Source organism: Sus scrofa, chromosome 14, assembly GCF_054392235.1.
Source record: "Sus scrofa isolate SSC_HxYL_T2T_F1_AM1 chromosome 14, Sscrofa_HxYL_maternal_Yorkshire_Landrace_v2.0, whole genome shotgun sequence".
In the NCBI taxonomy this organism is placed as follows: Eukaryota; Metazoa; Chordata; class Mammalia; order Artiodactyla; family Suidae; genus Sus; species Sus scrofa.
Genome location: NC_139396.1, coordinates 69587351 through 69608103, shown reverse-complemented (window position 1 = coordinate 69608103; position 20753 = coordinate 69587351). Strand labels below are relative to the sequence as shown.

Here is a 20753-nt window from a genome sequence, read left to right as displayed (position 1 = left end):
ACAAGGTTCTACTGTATAGCACAGGGAACTATATCCAGTCTCCTGGGATAGACCGTGATGGAAAAGACTATTAAAAAAGAATGTACATATGTATATAACTGAGTTGCTTTATTGTATAACAGAAATTGGCACAACATTGTGAATCATCTATACTTTTATTATCTAATAATAAAAAGGGAGTTCCCATTGTCGCCCAGCAATAACATACCCGACTAGTATCCATGATGATATGGGTTCGATCCCTAGCCTTGCCCAATGGGTTAATGATCCAGCATTGCTGTGAGTTTTGGTGTAGGTTGAAAGTGTGGCTTGGATCCTGCCTTGCTATGGTGTAGGCCAGCAACCACAGCTCTGATTTGACCTGTAGCCTCGGAACTTCCATATGCCATGGATATGGCTATAAAAAGCAAAAAATGGTAATAAGAAAAATAAATAGGTTGTGTTTATTTTATAATTTGGTGTTTAGGTCAAATTGCTCTTCAGTGAGCATTGTCCCATTTTACACTAATTTGAGCAGGAAGTGTTCATGAGTATATCAGTTCCCCACACCTTTGACAACACTGGATTATGAACTTTTTGCAACTTGTAAGCAGCTATTCGAACCCATACAAAAATGTGTATTGTCTTGGAGTTCCCTGGTGGCACAGGAGGTTAAGGATATGGCCTTGTCACTGCTGTGGTGTGGGTTTGATCCCTGACCCAGAAGCTTCTGCATGCCCTGGGCACAGCCTAAAGAAATATAAAAAATTGTGTTTACTATCTAAATATTCTTTTTATTCTGTCATACCAAAAACTATGTGTAAGTACCCAGTAAGAGTACCTTGGGAATAAAATGAGATGGTTAATGAGAATTTTAAAAAAAAGGATTATTATGGTAGTTAATGCAGAACAGCTGCATATTACTTTTTTAATTAGGACTTGCATGCTGGAGTTCCCATTGCGGCTCAATGGTAACAAATCTGACTAGTATCCATGAAGATATGGGTTCAATCCCTGGCGTCACTCAGTGGGTTAAGGATCTGGTGTTGCCATGAGCTGTGGTGTAGATCACAGACACGGCTCAGATCCTGCATTGCTGTGGCTATGGTGTAGGACAGCAGCTGTAGCTCTGATTGGACCCCAGCCTGGGAACCTCCATATGCCATGCATGCGGCCCTAAAAAGACAAAAAAAAGGGGGGGGGGACTTGCATGCTGGAGCATGTTGGAATTACTTGAAGATTTGGAGGGGGCGCCTCCCTCACTTAAAGGATGGAAACTGAGCCATAATCTTGGACCTGAAGAAAAGCAGTGCTTTTATAAAGTGACACATCCAATGGAGAGCTGGTCAGGGCACTCTCTGCTGAATACTTCCTTTTGGAGGAGTAAAGTAAGCCTTTGGAAGGGAAGAGAAAGAGACCTATAATTGAAGAAAGGACCAGGGTAGCCGAAGCAATCAGTCTAGGATGCTGGCGAAGTGCGGGGAGGGACAGCAGCTCTCTTGGTAACAGCAGTCATCAAATTTTTCAGAAAGAGGAAAAAAATGTTTCTTGCTTTTTGACAAGTTTTTCTGGTCAGAGGTAGACTATTTAGTTATTAAGTAGTAAGGATTCATTAGGAATAATCAGAAGATTAAAGAGATTATTGATGTCCGTATGTGCTCATTAGAACAAAGAAACAGCAACAACCAAAGGGTGGTGGAGGAACAGTGACATAGGGACAGGATGATTTTCTCCCATTGGGAGCCTCAGGCAGTACAGAGAATGTGTGCTTTGGTTTTGCACAGGCTACTGAGAATTCTGCTCTTGAGATTTTGTTTTAATAACAATTTTATTGAGATATAATTCACATACCATAAAATTCACCCTTTTAAGTGTACAATTCAGTGTTCTTCCGTATAGTTGCAGGGTTGTGCATCCATCACCACCATCTAGTTTTATTTATTTATTCACATTTGTATTTCTTTTTGTCTTTTTTGGGCTGCACCCAAGGCATATGGAGGTTCCCACGCCAGGGGTCGAATCAGAGCTGTAGCTGCCGGCCTATGCCACAGCCACAGCAGCGCCATATCTGAGCCACATCTATGACCTACACCACAGTTCATGGCAATGCCAGATCCTTAACCCGTTGAGCGCGGCCAGGGATTGAACCCACATCCTCATAGATACTAGTTGGGTTCGTTAACTGCTGAGCCACGAAGAGAACTCCCAGTGTTTTCATCTTAAATTCTGTAACTGTGGTGGCAGTCAAGGTGTGTTGTAGTTTCTCAGCAAAGATGCTTGTCCTTCGCTGGGGAGAATTTTGAGGCAGAGGGGTCTTTGTAGTGACTCAAAGCTACACCTGTCTGTCAGATCCCTTCAGGGTCCAGTCAGCTTTGCTGAGAGCTTTTTCTGGCCCTCTTGTTGGTGCTGTGCTTGCATGACTCATCCCTGCCCCTTCTCAAAAATTTTCCTGTTTTTTGTTGCAGATGCCAGAAAAGTCCATACAGCCCCTGCCCGAACCTTGTCACTGCTGCGCCCTCTGCCTGTGCTGGTTGCGACGGGCGGCGGGTATGCAGGTTACCGGCAGTATGAGAAGTACCGGGAGCGGGAGTTGGAGAAGTTGGGATTGGAGATTCCACCCAAACTTGCTGGCCACTGGGAGGTAGGAGTAGGGTGGAACCACCTTGAGTTCTCTTGTACCACAGGTGTCTGTCACTTTGTGAACTGCCCCAAAGTTAAACTGTTTGAGAAAGTGAAATATGCCTTCTTGGAGCTCATGTCTCCAGTGGGTTTGGGCCGATGCAGAAAGTTATACCTTCAGTATTATGTCAAGTTTCTGTCTGTCTCCAGACCCACCCCTGGCCTCTTCAAGGGCTCTGAGTGGAAATTTTCTGCTGCTGAAATCCTGAATTCATGCCTTATCTTGGGGCTGGTGTCCTGGCCATTCATGCCTTCTCATCTGCGAATGAGCTGAAATGGTTGGGCTTTTCGTGATGTGGATAAGTTCTCACCAGGAACCAGACTGAAATCAAATTTGTTTATCATTATTGATCAGAATGTTCCCCCTGTGGTAGGGCTGCGCAGGAGGGGTGGGCCTCCATGTCATTGAGCCACTAGTGTTGCATCATGAACTGTCTTACTCATCTGTGCCACCCTGGCCCAGGACGACACCTGATTCTGAGCAGACCTTCAGTAAATACTGAAATTGAATATAAAGGTATAAATTTAAAAATTGCTTTCTCTCAGCCATAATTTAAGAAATGAAATATCTGAAGTATCAGTAGACCCTTACAGCCTGGGCAAAAGAGGAAGTGAAAGCAGAGATGTTATGTGTTCGGGATGATGTGTTTGGATTTCCTCATGAACTGCTCCCTATCAGTGATCTAGCTCAGCGGAATCCAACGTCCAGGCCCTGAAGGCAGGTTCCAGCCTTGCTCCTCAGTAGCTGTGTGGACTTGGACATGGCACTTTTGAAGTTTTCTGTTAGTATGTTACAGACCCTTTCAATGAAGGTAACTGTGCAGTATGTGAGTCAGGCTTTTGAAGTATGCTGAATGCTGTTTATTTCTAGTGACATCGCTGGTTTCCTCTGTAAATATATCCTTCTCCTTCAGACTAGTGATGGACTTGTAAGACTGTGATCCATGACTCACTCAAGTATTAGACCCAGACTGGCTTCCTGCTGACCCAGCCATCTGTCAGGCTGACCCGCCCTGTGACAAGCTCACATACTTTCAGGAATTTCCCACTCATTTCAAAGGAAATTTGCCAGTTCTACATTCATGAAAGACCAATGTCAGTGCTTTTTTTTTTTTTTTAGCATCTGCTGTTTGTATAATTTGGATTACTGCCATATCTGAATCAATACCTAAAAGACGGTTGTTTGTAAAGAGGACAGGGTTGATTAGTTCACAAGTTCTAGGCTCTGGAGAGTGACAGGACATGGCAGTGGAGTGGCCTAGTGCAGTGAGAAGTCTGAAGCCCCTGTTAGTAAAGAATTGGGCTTACATTAGATCCTGTTCTTTTGGTTGAGTAAGATGGTTCCTGGATTTGCGAGTTGGGCAACATTTCATTTTATGAAGGAGAAATGGTCTGGGCTCAGAGTAGATGCTCTAAGATTTTAGGAGAGGTAGCAGGTTGTGAAAAGGGGGCTTCTGAACTGGCAGTCAGGGGCTGGATCTTAGTTCCACCCCTGCCTCCACCTGGTCACTATCATATGAAAAATGAGAGAGTACAATCTAGCTGATCCTTAGAATTGTTCGGGGGGGCTTTAAAAATTTTGGATCCGTTGGGCTCACCCTTGGAGATGTAGAAAGTCTGGGCAAAGCTCAAGAACTTCGTTTTTTAAAAGCCCCACAGGTGATACTGGTGACAAGCCAGGTTTAGGAACCATGGACAGATTAGCTCTAAGGTTCCCTTCAGGGCTCCATTTTTATTGGGCAGATGAAAATTCCTGGTGGTGATTTTGCTGGAATATAACCCCTTCCTGTACCTTAGGTCAAGTCTGGGGTTTCCAGAGCTGAGAGAGAAGACAGCCTGGAAGTTATTGCTGAGATGAGCCTCTGGGGTCAGTGGCACAGTCGAGGTGACAGGATAATTTTGTTTTACCAAATAGCATTTTCTGGATTTCCAGGAGACAGATGTGGGCAGTGTAGCCATCCCCACACAGGGAGCATTCCTGTTAGCCCCTTTTGGTCAGAGTGCCAGCATGAAGCCTTTGTTCCCCCTTCCTATCTTGTAAATTAATACCTTATATTGAACACGTCAGTTTTTCTGCCCCCTTTTTAGTTACAACAGCTCCCTCAGATCAAAGGGCAGATGTTAGAGCTGTTTTACAAATGGAAAAACGAGTTGGTAGCAGAGTAGCTTTCCCACTGGAGGTCTGTTGATGCCAAATCCTATACTTCTGGAACAATACCATGTCAGTAGGAGGAGGTGCTCTTAGTACAGAAGCTTGACCCTGAGAGATGGACATGAGGATGTGCTGTGCCCTTGAGCCTACATTCTTTGGGGCTCTGACTGAAGTGTGACTGAATTTGAGTGTCCTGACTTGAAAAGTTGTCTGCGATGTTGTAGATGAGATTCACAATAGGCTGCCCACCCCGCCCCCAGCATAGTGCTCTTAAAGAATTCTTACCCACCCCTTCCTTTTATTTAAATAGAATTTCTTTCCTTCTTTCCTCTCTCCCTCCTTTCTTTCTTTCTTTCATTTTAGAAGAAACCATAATTCCAGAATCTGCCCCCCTCACAGGCTGCAGGCTGTCCTTTAGGATAGGATTGGACGCAGCTCTCACAGAGGGGCAGGGGCATTGGGGTGTGTTGGACAGGGTGTCAGCAGACTTGAGATCTGGGCACTGTCTGCTCTGTGACCTTGGGCGTGTTGTTTCAACTTTCTGAGTTCTGTTTTCACACATTTAAGAAAATGTTTCTAAGAAATTTGCCTGTGTAAGATTCATGATCTTTTTATGGTAGAAAAGGAAAAAGCTCCTGCAGTTGGCTGTGGAAGTTAATCGTATGTGTTTGCTGCTGTGTAATTAAGGGATTCTGTAACTAACAACAAAGTAACCTGTCAAGGGGTGTGTTTGAAGCCTCTGGAAACTTTCAGAAGCATCCAGATTGCAGCAGCTCAACTCTTTCTCTTTCTGGAATCACTTTTCCCAATGTGGAAATAGCTTTATCCTTTAATTATGAAGAAAAAAAAAAAAGATGTTGCAAATTATGAAGACGAAAGAGTTGATGACTGGAGTTCCCTGGTGGCCTAGTGGGTTAAGAGTCCAACATCGTGTGGCTCAGGTACCTGCTGTGGCTCGGGTTTGATCCCAGGTCTGGGAACTTTTGCATGCCACAGGTACAGCCAAGAAAAAATAAAGTCGATGACCTTTATAATCCTAATCCTACAGGCTGTAGGAAACCAGTTAACACTTTGGTGAACATAGCCTTTCTAGGCTATTGGCTATGTTTAGGAATATGTATTGCTTGTTTAATTTTTATTTAATTTATTTATTTTCTTCATAACTTTAATACTAAAATTTTCACACAAAAAGCTGAAAGAACTATATATTCTTTTATAAAAATATATATTAATTTTCATCATAGTCTAACCCAGGAGATTGGATATAGTTCCCTGTGCTATACAGTAGGACCTTATTGTCTATCCATATTAAATGTAATAGTTTTTATCCACTAACCCCAAACTCCCAGTCCATCCTACTCCCTCTTCCCTCCTCCCTTGGCAACCATAAGTATGTTCTCTATGTCTGTGAGTCTTTTTCCATTTTGTAGATAGGTTGGTTTGTGCTGTGTTTTAGATTCCACATATAAGTGATGTCATATGGTGTTTGTCTTTCTCTTTCTGACTCAATTCATTTAGTCCAATAATCTCTAGTTGCATCCATGTTGGTGCAAATGGCATTATTTCATTCTTTTTTATGGCTGAGTAGTATTCTACTGTATATATGTACATCTTCTTAATCTGTTCATTGACAGATGAACATTTAGCTTGTTTCCATGTCTTGGCTATTGTGAATAGTGCTGGGTCTTAGGAGTGCATGTATCTTTTTGAATTACATTTCAAAATTGAAATGGGATTGCTGGATCATAGGGTAGTTCTACATTTATTTTCTGAGGAATGTCTGTACTGTTTTCAACTGTAGTTGTACCAGTTTACATTCCCAGCAGCAGTGTATGAGGGTTTCCTTTTCTCTACACTTTCTCTGGCATTAGTTATTTGTAGACTTATTAATGATGGCCAGTGAGGTGGTACCTCATTGTAGTTTTGATTTGCATTTCCCTAATAATGGTGATGTTGAGCATCTTTTCATGTGCCTACGTATGTATGCTGTCTTTGGAGAAATGTCCAAGTCTTCTGCCCATTTTTCAATTGGGTTGGTTTTTTGTTGTTGAGTTGTTTACATATTTTGGAGATTAAGCCCTCATTGGTTGCATTGTTTGCAACTATTTTCTCCCATTCTGTAGATTGTTCCCCCCCCTTTTTTTTTGGCCACCCTGCAGCATATGAAGTTCCTGGGCCAGGGATCAAATCTGAGCTACAGTTGTGACTTATGCCACAGCTGTGGCAACACCAGATCCTTAACCCACTGTGCCAGGCCAGGAATGGAACCTGCATCCCAGTGCTGCAGAGACATTGTGGATCCTGTTGTGCCACAGTAGATATTCCTGTCTTTTCATTTTTATGGTTTCCTTTGTTATACAAAAGTACAAATTTAATGAGGTCCTATTTGTTTATTTTTGCTTTTATTTCTGTTGTCTTTGGAAACTGACCTAAGAAAACATTTGTGTGGTTGATGTCAGAGACTGTTTTGCCTGTGTTCTTTTCTAGGAGTTTTATGGTGTCATGTCTTATGTTTAAGTCTTTAAGCCATTTTGAGTTTATTTTTGTGTATGGTGTGAGCGTGTGTTCTAACTTCACTGATTTATATGCCAGCAGTCCAGTTTTCCCAGCATCACTTGTTGAGGAGACTTTTTCCCATTTTATGTTTTTGTCTTTTTTGTTGAAGTTTTTTTGTTTGGTTGATTTTGATTTTGTTTTTTGCTTTGCTTTTTAGGGCTGCACCTGAGATATATGGAGGTTCCCAGGCTAGGAGTCTAATCAGAGCTACAGCTGCTGGCCTACACCACAGCCACAGCAATGCCAGATCCAAGCCGTGTCTGCAACCTACACCACAGCTCATGGCAATACCAGATCCTTAACCCACTGAGCGAGGCCAGAGATTGAACCTGCAACCTCATGGTTCCTAGTCGGATTCGTTAACCACTGAGCCATGACAGGAACTCCACTTTCCATTTATTTGAATCCTCTTTAATTTCCTTGATTAATGTTTTATAAAAGTTCTCAGCACATAAGTCTTTCACCTCCTTGGTCAGGTTTATTCCTAGGTATTTTTTTTTTTTGGGGGGGGTGTGATTTTAAAAAGTATTATTTTTTTACATTCCTTTTCATTGTTAGCGTATAAAATATTTCATTGTTAGTATCCAAAAATGCAACCGATTTCTGAGTATTAATCTTATGTCTTGCTATTTTGCTGAATTTGTTTATCAGATGGAGTAATTTTTGTGTGGAGTCTTTAGGGTTTTCTATATCTTGTATCATGTTGTCTATATGTAGTGACAGTTCTATCTCTTCCCTTCCAATTTTGATACCTTTTATTTCTTTCTCTTGTCTGATTTCTGTGGCCAGGACTTGCAATACTTTGTTGAATGAAAGTGGTGAGAGTGGGCATCCTTGTCTTGTTCTAGATTTTAGCAGGAAGTCTTTCAGCTTTTCTCTGTTGAGTATTATATTGGCTGTGGGTTTATCATAAATGGCTTTGATTATGTTAAGGTATGTTCCGTCTGTACCCACTTTGATAAGAGTTTTGATCTTGAATCAAATGGATGTTGAATTTTGTCAGATGTTTTTTCTGCATCTAGTTAAGATGATAATGTGGTTTTTTACTTTTGTTAATGTGACATATTACATTGATTTTCATATATTGAACCATCCTCTATACTTGGGGTGAATCCCACTTGGTCATTGTGTATGATGTTTTTTATGTGTTGTTTAATTTGGTTTGTTAAAATTTTGTTGAGAATTTTTGTATCTCTATTCATCAGAGTTACTGGCCTGTGATTTTCTTTTTCAGTAGTATCTTTGTCTGGTTTTGCTTTAAGGGTGATGGTAGCTTCAAGGAATGCCTTTGGGAGTGTTCCTTCTTCATTTTTTCTTTTTTTTTTTTTTTTTGTCTTTTTTTTTGCCATTTCTTGGGTCGCTCCTGCGGCGGCATATGGAAGTTCCCAGGCTAGGGGTCGAATCAGAGCTGTAGCCACTGGCCTATGCCAGAGACACAGCAATGCGGGATCCAAACTGCATCTGCAACCTACACCACAGCTCATGGCAACGCCGGATCCTTAACCCACTGAGCAAGGCCAGGGATCGAACCCTCAACCTCATGGTTCCTAGTTGGATTTGTTAACCACTGAACCATGACGGGAACTCCAGTCCTTCTTCATTCTTTTGGAAGAGTTTAAGAGGGATGAGTGTAAAAGTTCTTTGTATGTTTGGTAGAATTCGCCTGTGAAGACGTCTGGTCCTGAACTTTCATTTCTAGGGATTTTTTTTTTTTTTAATGTATTCAGTTTCACTTCTAGTGATCTGTCTGTTCAGACGATCTATTTCTTCTTTTTTTTTTTTTTTTTTTGTCTTTTGTCTTTTTGTTGTTGTTGTTGTTTTTATTGTTGCTATTTCTTGGGCCGCTCCCGCGGCATATGGAGGTTCCCAGGCTAGGGGTCTAATCGGAGCTGTAGCCACCGGCCTACGCCAGAGCCACAGCAACGCGGGATCCGAGCCGTGTCTGCAACCTACACCACAGCTCACGGCAACGCCGGATTGTTAACCCACTGAGCAAGGGCAGGGATCGAACCCGCAACCTCATGGTTCCTAGTCGGATTCGTTAACCACTGCGCCACGACGGGAACTCCTATTTCTTCTTGATTCAGTGTTGGTAGGCTTTATATTTCTAGAAAGTTGTCCATTTCGCCTAGGTTTTCAAATTTGTTGGCATGGAATTGTTCATAGTATTTCTTACAGTGTTTTGTATTTCTGCAGTATTCATTGAGATTTCTCCTTTTGAATTTTTTATTTTATTTGGGTTATCTCTCTTTTCTTCTTGGTGAGCCTGACCAGAGGTTTGCCAACTTTGTTTTACCCTTTCAAAGAACCAGCTCTTGGTTTTATTGACTTTTTTCTATTGCTCTTCCCCCCCCCCCCCGCTTTTGGATGCCCTGAAGCACATGGAGTTCCCAGGCCAGGGCTCAGATCCAAGCCACAGTTGTGGCCTACTCTGCAGCTGCAGCAATGCCAGATCCTTTTAACCCACTCTGCCGGACTGGAGATCAAACCTGTGTACTGGCACTGCAGAGATGCTGCCAATCCTGTTGTGCCACAGTGAGAACTCCTTCTGTTGTTTTTTTAATCTCTATTTTATTTATTTCCCCTTTGATCTTTATTATTTCCTTCCTTCTGATGACTTAGGTTTTGTTTGTTCTTCCTTTTATTATTTTTTTAGGTTGTAGGTTAGTTTGTTGATTTGACCTTTTCCTTGTTTTTTAAGGAAGGCCTGTATTGCTATGAACTTCCCTCTAAGAACTGCTTTTGTGCCATCCCATAGATTTTGTTTGGTTGTGTTTTCATTGTTGTTTGTCTCAAGTTTTTGTTGTTGTTGTTGTTGTTGTTGTTACTGTTTAATTTTATGCCTGTACCTGTGGCATATGGAAATTCCCAGGCTAGGGATTGAATCTGAGCCATAGCTGCAACCTGTGTCACAGCTGCAGCAATGCCAGATCCTCTAACCCTCTGCACCGAGCCAGGGATTGAATCCATACCTCTATAGCAACCTGAGCCACTGCAGTCAGATTCTTTTTTGAGGGGGGGGCAGGGGCTACCCTGCAGGTTACCCTGTCCACCCTACAGCCTAAGGAGCTGCAGCTACAGCAATGTCAGATTTTTAAATCACTGTGATGGGCCAGGGATTGAACCTGTGTCCCAGTGCTCTTAAGACACTGCCGATCCCATTGTGCCACAGTGGGAACTCCTCAAGGTATATTTTAATTTCCTTTTTTTTTTTTTTTGTCTTTTTGTCTTTTCTGGAGCCACGCCCACCACACATGGAGGTTCCCAGGCTAGGGGTCTAATCACAGCCATAGCCGCCAGCCTACGCCAGAGCCACAGCAACACAGGATCTGAGCCGCATCTGCAACCTACACCACAGCTCACACCGGATCCTCAACCCAGTCAGCAAGGCCAAGGATTGACCTGCAACCTCATGGTTCCTAGTTGGATTAGTTAACCACTGAGCCACGACAGGAACTCCTTAATTTCCTTTTTGATTTCCTCATTGACCTATTGTTTTTTTAATAGCATGATGTTTAGTCTCCATGCAGTTCTTTTTTTTTTTTTTTTCTTTTTCTCTTTTCTCATTTTCAGTGTGGTCGATTTCTAGTTTCATGCCATCGTGCTCAGAGAAGATGCTTGAAATATATTTCTGTATTCTTGAATATGTTGAGGTTAGTTTTGTGCCCTAATATGTGGTCAGTCCTAGAGAATGTTCCATGTGCACTTAAAAAGAATGTATATTCTGGGTTTTTTGATGTGTCCTGAAAATATCAATTATGTCTAACTTTTCTATTATGTCATTTAAGATCTCTGTTGCTTTATTGATTTTTCATGTAGAAGATCTGTCCATTGAGAAGTTCCCAACGTGGCGAAGTGGTTAATGAATCCAACTAGGAACTATGAGGTTGAGGGTTTGATCCCTGGCCTTGCTCAGTGGGTTAAGGATCTGGCATTGCCATGAGCTGTGGTGTAGGTTGCAGACACGGCTCAAATCCTGCATTGCTGTGTCTCTGGCGTAGGCCAGTGGCTACAGCTCCAATTCGACCCCTAGCCTGGGAACCTCAATATGCCGTGGGGAGTGACCCTAGAAAAGGAAAAAAAAAAAGATCTGTCCATTGATGTGAGTGTGGTGTTAAATTCTCCTGCTTTTATTATATTCCCATTAACTTCTCCCTTCTCCTTTTAAGTCTGTTACTATTTTATGTTTTTGAGTGTTCCTATATTAGGTGCATATTATTGAAGTTTTGATTTTCATTTCCTCATGAATAATGATATTGAGCATCTTTTCATGTGCTCATTGGCTATTTATATCTTTTTTGGAGAAGGTCTGTTCAAGCCTTTTGCCCATTTTTTAATTGGGTGGCTTTTTTGTTTGTTTTGTCTTTTTTTTTTAGGGCTATGCCTGTGGCATATGGAGGTTCCCAGGCTAGGGGTCTAATCAGAGCTGTAGCTGCTGGCCTGCATCAGAGTCACAGCAACGCCAGATCCAAGCCGTGTCTGCAACCTATACCACAGCTCATGGCAATGCCAGATCCTTAATCCACTGAGTGGAGGCCAGGGATCAGACTCACAACTTCACGGTTCCTAGTCGGATTCATTTCTGCTGTGCCATGACGGGAACTCCAGGAGTTCTTTATTTTTCTGGATACTAGACACTTATCTGGTGTATGTATTTGCAAATATTTTTCTCCCATTCAGACAAGGAGTGATTGTATTTTCACTCTCTTGATCATGTCTTTTGATGAAGTCTAGTTCATCTATTTTTACTTAATTTTCCTGTGTTTTTGGTGTCATAGCCAAGAAATCATTTCTGAATCTAATGTTGTGAAGATTTTCTGTTTTCTTCTAAGAACTGTATAGTTATTATGTTTAGGCCTTTGATCCATTTTGAGTTATTTTTTGTATTATATAAGGTAGGGTCTGACTTCATTCATGTGGACATCAAGTTTTCCCAGCATCATTCATTGAAGAGGCTGTCCTTTTCTCGTTGAATGGTCTTAGCCCCCTTGTGCAAATCAGTCTCATTCTCTTGTAAAAGACAGAGGTGGCATAATGGTCAACGAATCCGACTAGGAACCATGAGGTTGCGGGTTCAATCCCTGGCCTTGCTCAGTGGGTTAAGGATCCGGCGTTGCCGTGAGCTTTGGTGTAGGTTGCAGACGCGGCTCGGTTCCTGTGTTGCTGTGGTTCTGGCGTAGGCTGGCGGCTACAGCTCCAATTGGACCCCTAGCCTGGGAACTTCCATATGCTGTGGGAAGCAGCCCTAGAAAAGGCAAAAAAAAAAGAGAAAAGACAGAGGTCATATAACACTTGGACAGAATGTTGAAAAAACTAGGAGGACAATCATAATTCCCACCCCTTCTCACCAGATGACTGGTTGCATAATAATGGGCTTTATTTATTTATGCGTTCATTTCCTGTCTGTCTCTGCTTTATTTTATTTTATTTTGTATTTTTAGGGCCATACCCACAGCATATAGAGGTTCCCAGGCTAGGGGTCCAATTGAAGCTGTAGCCACTGGCCTATACCACAGCCACAGCAACTCAGGATCTGCAACCTACACCAGAGCTCACGGCAATGCCAGATCCTTAACTCACTGAGTAAGGCCAGGGCTCGAACCCGAGTCCTCATGGATATTAGTTGGGTTCGTTAACCACTGAGCCACAGTGGGAACTCCAGTGTCTCTGTTTTAAAATGGATATACAGGAGTTCCCATCGTGGCACAGTGGAAACGATTCTGACGAGGAACTCTGAGGTTGCGGGTTCTATGTAGTATGTATTTATTGAAATAAAATTCCACCTATAAATGGACCTGCACGGTTCAAGGCTGTGTTATACAAGAGTCAGCTATTCCTGTTTTGTATCTTGCCTTTTTTAACCTTGTATGTATTGCTATCTATGATGATTCTATTAAGACTTCAGGAAAGTACACACTTTAAGTGGCTCTACTATAATAGGTGATTCTACAAGTGGTTTTTACTGTCATAAATGATGCTGTAGAGAACATCTTTGCACATGGACCGTATCCTCAGGCTGAATGCCTGGTTGCGGAATTGCTGTCTGAAAGGGTCTGGACATCTGTATAGTTTGTGCTTTGCCTTTGGCGTCTAAACCTATTGTACCAGTTTGTGGTTGGCATTATTTGGTACAGGAACCACATTGGGTATTCGCAAAACAGTTCTCATAGATGAACATGATTCCTCTCTATTTTATTTTATTTTATTTTATTTTATTTTGTCTTTTGTTGTTGTTGTTGTTGTTGTTGTTGTTGTTGTTGTTATTTCTTGGGCCGCTCCCACGGCATATGGAGGTTCCCAGGCTAGGGGTTGAATCGGAGCTGTAGCCACCGGCCTACGCCAGAGGCACAGCAACGCAGGATCCGAGCCGTGTCTGCAACCTACACCACAGCTCACGGCAACGCCGGATCGTTAACCCACTGAGCAAGGGCAGGGACCGAACCCGCAACCTCATGGTTCCTAGTCGGATTCGTTAACCACTGCGCCACGACGGGAACTCCTCTATTTTATTTTTAAGATTTTAATTTTTTTCTATTATAGTTGATTTACAGTTTTCTGTCCATTTCTGCTATACAGCGAAGTGACCCAGTCATTCATATGCGCGCGCACACACATACATTCTTTTTCTCACGTTATCCTCCATCTTGTTCTATCACAAGTGATTGAATATAGTTCCCTGGGCTATACAGCAGGACCTCATTTTTTTAAATTACTTAATGAATTTTATTACATTTGTAGGTGTACAACAATCATCACAACCAAATTTTTACAGCATCTCCCTCCCAAACCCTCAGTGCATCCCCCCACCCCCCAACCTGTCTCATTTGGAAACCTTAAGTTTTTCAAAGTCTGTGAGGGATCTCGTTGCTTATCTACTCCAAATCCAATAGTTTGCATCCACTAACCCCAGGCTCCCCGTCCATTCCACTCCCTCCGCCTCCCCCTTGGCAATCACAAGTGTGTTCTCCAAGCCATGAGTTTGTCTTTTCTGTAGATGGGTTCTTTTGTGATATCATATGGTATTTGGCTTTCTCTTTCTGACTTCACTTAGTATGAGAGTCTCTAGTTCCACCCATTTTGCTGTGATTCCTCTCTTCTTGAATTCATTCCTTCATTCAACAAACCTTTGAGCTCCTTCCATATGCCAGGCCATGCTGGGATGCTGGGGAATCCACTAGTGAATAGAACCAGAGTTCCTGTCCTCAGGGAGCTTCCCTTATTAGCGGGTGAGACACATAAGAAACAAACAGACACATGGGCATGTTGAGTGGTTAAAATGCCATGGCAAAAACTTACGTAAAGGGCAGAGTCATGGGCTGGGGCAGAGTCGGCTGGGACCGAGGCAGGGAGGGGAGGAAAGAAGGCCCTGCTCAGCACCATGTGGGCTGAGTGGCATCTGAGGGGAGAGGGAGTGGTCCAGGCAGAGGCTTGAGAGAGACAGAGAATGCTTGTCACTGTTGAGGGAGAACAGAGGGCCCCTGTGGCTGGAGGCTCAGAGGGCAGAAAGGTAGGAGGGCGGGAGGACCCCATGGCACCAGTTCAGCCTGTCCCCTGAATGAGGGGAGGGCTGAGTGCTGTGGGTTCTGATGGAATAGTCCTAGCTGCTCTGCACACACATTAGGAGGCTGCTGAGAGGCTCTGACAGGATCCCAGCAGGAGAAGGTGGTGGCTTGGATCAGGGTGGGAGTGGTGGAGGTGGGGAGGAGGGATTTGATTCTGGATGTGTGTGTTTTAATTAGAGTATAGTTGGTGTACAATACTATATGTTATGGGTGTACAATATAGAGATTCACAATTTTTAAAAGTTATACTCTGTTTATAAACGATTGGCTATATTTCCTGTGTTTTACAAAATAGTCTTTTTTTTTTTTTCATGACCACACCTGCGGCATATGGAAGTTCCCAGGCTAGGGGTCTAATTGGAGTTGCAGCTGCCAGCCTACACCACAGCCATGACATCACTGGATCCGAGCCACATCTGTGACCTACACCACAGCTTATGGCAACACCAAATCCTTAACCCATAATGGGATTGAGCCTGCATCCTCAGACAGTGTTGGGTCCTTCACCCACTGAGCCACAGTAGGAACTCCCAGTTTGTTGTATTTTTTTAGATTCCACATTCGATTCTGCGTGTTTGGAGGGGGAGAGAGGATGCACTGGTGGATTGGATGGGAAAGGGGAAGAGAACTGGAGAGGGACTGGTGATTTTTTGCCTTGAGCAGATGGAGGGTGGAGTAGCTCTTACTGAGAGCTATGGAGGAAATAGGAACATTGAGACTCATCCCTTAACACAGTTTGTCATTTGCTTCCTGTAAATGTGAATCCACTTCAGCATTTTTCGCATATTTATTCTCTGTTTATATTGACTCGGAGTGTTTGTAAATTTTACTTTTCCTCCAAATGGCATAGAGCAAGGAACCCACACTCCTCCAGCCCTCAAAGTGGGAGCCAGGGGGTGGGAGTAGAGGAGACACTTCTGCAAGTCTCTTCAGGAACTCATGATGGCCTTCCTGAAAAAGCTCTGGCCTCATGGTCAGAGCAGTTCACTGGGGCTGCCTGGGCCTGGCATTGCACCTTGGGGAGGGGGCAGTTGATGTAGGGCCTCCTGCGGAGTGCTGGCTTGGATGAACAGCTACCAGGTGTGCCCAGAGTCACACAGTCTGCACTCGTGTGGCAGCTATGACTTCAGATATGTCGTTCCTTCTGTCCCGTAAGTCAAAAAGGAGGAACAAACCTTCATAAGTGCTTATTAATGAGAGGGGTGGCAGGTGTGTGGTAACTGTAAGCCCAGGGTCGGCAGGTGACATCTGATGGCAGGTGTGGGGGTGCACAGGTGTGCTGACCTCGAGGTTTCCTGTTCCACGCAGAGTGGCATCTGGTGGCAGACTGCCTTCTCTCTCTGGCTTCTCCAAGGTGTCCTTTCTGCCTTGACTGGACCTGAAGAGAGAGGTACAGGTAGTGGGGAAGCTGGCCTGTGGAAGGGTCCCCTTGGGGAAGACATGGGCTGTGTCCTCCTTTTGCCAGCCTTGGAGCTGACTCTGAGGAGGTGGTGCCTAAGGCTGCAGAGGTATCATGAGTGGCGGCTGGCCTGTCCCATCAGGCCTAAGGGCTGCCAAGCAGACAGAAGTGAGGGGTTTGGTCCTGCGTTTCCCCTGTGAAGCAGCAGTAGGGGTTAGGGGCACCCCAAGAGTGGGCCTACCTGTCCTCCTCACTTCAGAGCAGGAGACACATGGTGGAGAATTCTCTCTTGGTTTTTTTCTCCCCAACAGTAGAATTTAGAGGTTTTTCTGTAACTTAAATCTTCCTTTTTTTTTTTTTTTTTTTTTTTTTTTTTTTTTTTTTTTTATTGTGAACACTTTTGAACAGAGAAGAAAAGTTGAGAGAAGAGTTACCTACACACAGCACCACTTGACTGACCAGGTGGTTACTCTTTTAGCATATCTGCTTTGTCTTCTGTATATATGTACTTTTTCTCTGAGCCGTTTGTAAGTACATTGCAGACATTATGAAACTTCACCCTGGAACACTTCATTCTGTACCTGACCTGACTGAGGAACACTTGTCTGGGCCCTGCCGTGGGCCTGGGCGAGGTCGGGTTTGAGAAGCAGCAGTGTGGACAGCAGGCCCCAGGCAGGAGCCCTACCTACTTTAGCACCGCTTCCTTGTTTCTGGCCTCAGTTTAGTATTTTTTTAAATGTATGGTGCAGCCTTCCAGCCATGGAAAGGAGTAAAACCATATCAGCCTGTTCCATCACTGTGTTATTGCCCATGTCGCCCATCCATGGGCCTGTACTCAGCATCCTTCTCTGCTCCATGGTCCACGACCCTGGACAGTGTTGAACACATTTACATGTTTTTAAACTTCCTGTAATTATTATAGCTTTATTGTTCCCCTCTGTAAACATGCTGCTGCCAAATCCCTCATGAAGTTGTGAAATGAGAATGATGTATGTGTAAATACTTAGTCCCATGTGGCAGGGGGTAGAGAGTCAATAAGTTCTATTTTACTTCTTACCCAACAGGTGTTGAGAAAACAATTACAGTTCTTAAAATCAGCAGTCAGTCAGTTGGCGGGCAGTAGACCCTCCCACCTGCCCAGCTCTGCCCTCAGAGAATCCTAGGCTCATTCTGGGGTAGGAGGACATCTCAGGGCCTTCCTTCAAGGTACCTGCCAGGAATGGTGGCAGCTACTCCAGCCTTTCCTCTCCCCGGGCTCTGCCAGCCCAGGGGCTGCTCTGTGTCTGGACCACTTGGGAGCACAGCGGAGGGCTCAGGGCCAGAGGCTTATTCCACCTCGAGCACTTTGTCTTCCTGTCTTGCTGCACCCTCCTCGCTGCCTGGGAAAAGTCCCGGGCAGCTCAGAAACATTGACAAATGCAAAGGGAGAATTTGGCAGGGCTATAAGAAGCCTTTGGATTAAAAAATCACCTGAGGGTGCTTCTTGCTCTTCTGGGCTCCTTACTCAGGCTTCTGTGAGGCTGATAACCTGGCTCTTCGTTCTAGCCATCACCTGTCTTCCTCAAGGGGCCTCAGCTGCCGCCCCCCAGGGAATGCAAACTAGTAGGGAGCACCTGCCACCCTGTCCCGCTGCTACCTTCCAACCCCTGGCACAGTGGGACATGGAGTTCACACTGCAGGGAGCGGCAGTGGGTTGCCCTGAGGGGAGAGGCCTGTCCACAGGTGCTGGGGGCCAGGTGACCTGGGGCCTGCAGAGCCTTGCAGTAGCGCTAGGGGGCACTCCCGCTTAGGGGAGTCCAAATCAAATGGGAGGACGGAGTGTGGCTGGCTGCCCAGAGAGTCTTTATTTGAGGTTTGAAATAAACCTGCCAAATGGTTTTTTGTTTTCCCCAGAAATCCTGTGAAGTATGGTCTGGAATCCAAAAAGCATTTCCCTACTGAGAAATATATGGTGGAGAACAGGTTAGAAGGTGGTGAGAGCTAGTCTCAGGGCATGCCCATGGGCTGATTTATGAGTTTGCTAAACACCAATCAGCCGGAGAGGCTTTAAGAGGTTACTGAGGAGTTCTGATAGGCATGGAATGGCCCGTTGGTCATTTTACAGTAGAGAGCATCAGCACTCCAGAGGCTGCTCAGCAAATGAGAATCCGAGCTTTAGATCCATAGACTCGTTTTTCCCCTGAGGTATAACATGGGCTGGGTCTGTTCTGGATGCACTGCAGCCTTAGGGGAAGTCAGAATGGTCTTCCCAGATTTCTGGTTGTTGCTAGGATTCTGTGTCAGCATCTTCCTGTGCTTTCAATCCCTTTATCCCCTCTCATGAGGTATTTGGTTGGAGCTCTGAGGTGAGAGGGGTCTGAAGTCTCACTGGGAGCTGAGAATGCTGCAGGCCAGGGCAAGGAGACTGAAGTGTAGGTAAGGTATTTGTCAGCCCTGTGCACCCTGCTGCCTCCGTGTTCCTACTGGCGCATTGTAGGTGTTGAATGTCATGGAAGTCCATGAGGTAGGACCCTACCCATCTTCTCCCCCTTTCCCCCCTGTGGTGTCCCAGGTTGAACAATTGGTTGGGCTGGATCTTGATGAGGCGTCGGGTATGTGGGGCTGTGTCTGCATGCCACTTTGTCCTCTCTTAGGCTTCCTTGGCTCAGCTGCCCATCTCGTCACAAGCCCTGTAGGCTCTCTTCCCTGTTCTAATGTTGCTCTAGAAACTAAATTCCCAGTGGTCAGAAGAAGCTGAGGTTGTACCTTTGTTCAACAAATCAGGGCCCTGGATTCCACATCCTTTTGGGGGTAGAGTAGTGGTGGTTTTCCTGGCCAGATCCTACTCCTCCCCTAAAAAGTGTTAAGTTGGTTCATTCCATTCGTGTTGACTGAGTGCTTCTGGTGGGTATGAGGGTAGGGTTCTTACCCCACAGGCTGGAGCCCTATCACCTAACGGGGTAGAAAGATAAGTCGAGAATCACCCCACAGGTTTTGATCCCAGAGAGGAAGCCTGCGTGCAGGGCGGGTCTGGACCTTGCCCACTGGGTCTTCTTTGCTGTTCTGCACTGGGGGATTTTTTGTGTCTGGTGTGACTTCCTGGAGCAGAGGAGGCGGAATAGGAAGCAGCCTCATGTTCTGTGTGGAGTGTGGAGAGGAGCGAGGGCTTAGACACCTGCTGTGCAGCTGGTGGGGGGGTAGAAAAGGTGGCTGGAGGTGGCTTTTTGCTGTCTCGAGCAGCTGGCCCTCGGTGTAGTCAGCAGCACGTGGAGGCCCTCGCGTGGGCTGGAGGGGCGCGTGGGAGTAGGGTCGGCTGCCCAGTCCCCAGCCCGTGGAGATGGCCCCGGGAAACCCTGTGACCCCGGCAGCCGGTTGCATGTTCCCGCCGTTCCCCTCGCCTCGCCCCTCCCCTTAAAGGGACCCCGTGCTGAGGGGCGGGGCGCGGCTGACGAGCTTGGTGGCAGGCCTCCTGCCCCCGCCCCCTAGCGGCCTGAGTGGCTGGAGCCCGAGCCCTCGCTCGCCGCCCGCAGCCCGGCTTCCGCGGAGCGGCACCTCCCTGCGAGTCGAGTCGGAAACCGAGTAGGCAGCAGGCGGCGCGGAAGCTGAGCCGAGCCGCGGACTACCTGCCGGTGAGTGAGCCTCCTTGCCCCGCGCAGCTGGTAGACCTGCTAAAGGATCCTGGAGGCCGTCCGGGTCCCGGGGTACGGGTCTCCTGTTACTTCTTAGGGACGGAGGAGCCCGCCCCACTGCCCCGGTCGAGCTGTGGCTTCCCGGGCCCCACACGGTGGGTCATGGGGCCGGCCCGATGAGCTCACTTCCTCCGCATCCTGTAGCATCTCCTCGCCCCACGCTCAGAAAAGGGAAATGCTGGCCTTGCCGGCAGCTCTGTGTCCTGCGCCCAGAGCTCCAGGCCCATTTCCTGTCCGAGGGGCCTGGGGTGGGCGCCGGAGGAGGGAGAGCAGCATAGTACCTCAGTGGGACCCATACGTGCTGTGATTGTCACCTGGTACCTCCCGAGGGGGGGGAGGGTGTGACAGAACCCCATTCCCACCAGTGCCAAGGATTGCCGCAGAGAAGGTTCCTTTCCTTGGGGGAATTTAAGAAGGACCCCTGCCAAGTTCTGTCCCCACCTCTACCACCCTTGAAAGAGGCACCTCTGGACCCTGGTCTTTGCTTCTTCTTCTCTCACCCAAGGTTTCCCCAAGATGGCTCACCCGTTTTGCCAGGGAGAATCCATTTTCCTGGTTCTCTATTTCTGACATTTTGTCTGCTTCTAGCCCTGAAACTTGGGGGAGGAATGATTCGTGGTCCCACCAGGACACAGATGCCTGGCAGCCCTGCCCTACAGAGTGGGAGTGTGCCCAGCAAGTAAGGCCTGGGCCTCTGGATTTGGGGACACTGGGGGTTTCAGTCGAGGCTTCAGGCCAGGTAGCTGGCACCCATTGAG

General features: G+C 45.7%; 1 protein-coding gene across 10 annotated transcripts in view; it reads left to right on the top strand.

The window, feature by feature from the left end:
- Nucleotides 1-20753, top strand: part of PISD (phosphatidylserine decarboxylase) — a 38349-nt gene that overhangs the window by 8832 nt on the left and 8764 nt on the right. For 6 of the 10 annotated variants that reach the window (XM_084992728.1, XM_021071913.2, XM_021071911.2 and 3 more), the window contains exon 3: nt 2445-2620. In XM_084992728.1, coding sequence (XP_084848854.1) covers nt 2445-2620 — 176 coding nt within the window. Of the gene's footprint in view, nt 1-2444; nt 2621-19866; nt 19936-20583; nt 20675-20753 lie in introns of those variants that run through there. The other 4 variants (XM_021071918.2, XM_021071915.2, XM_084992727.1 and 1 more) reach the window with 2 other exon arrangements.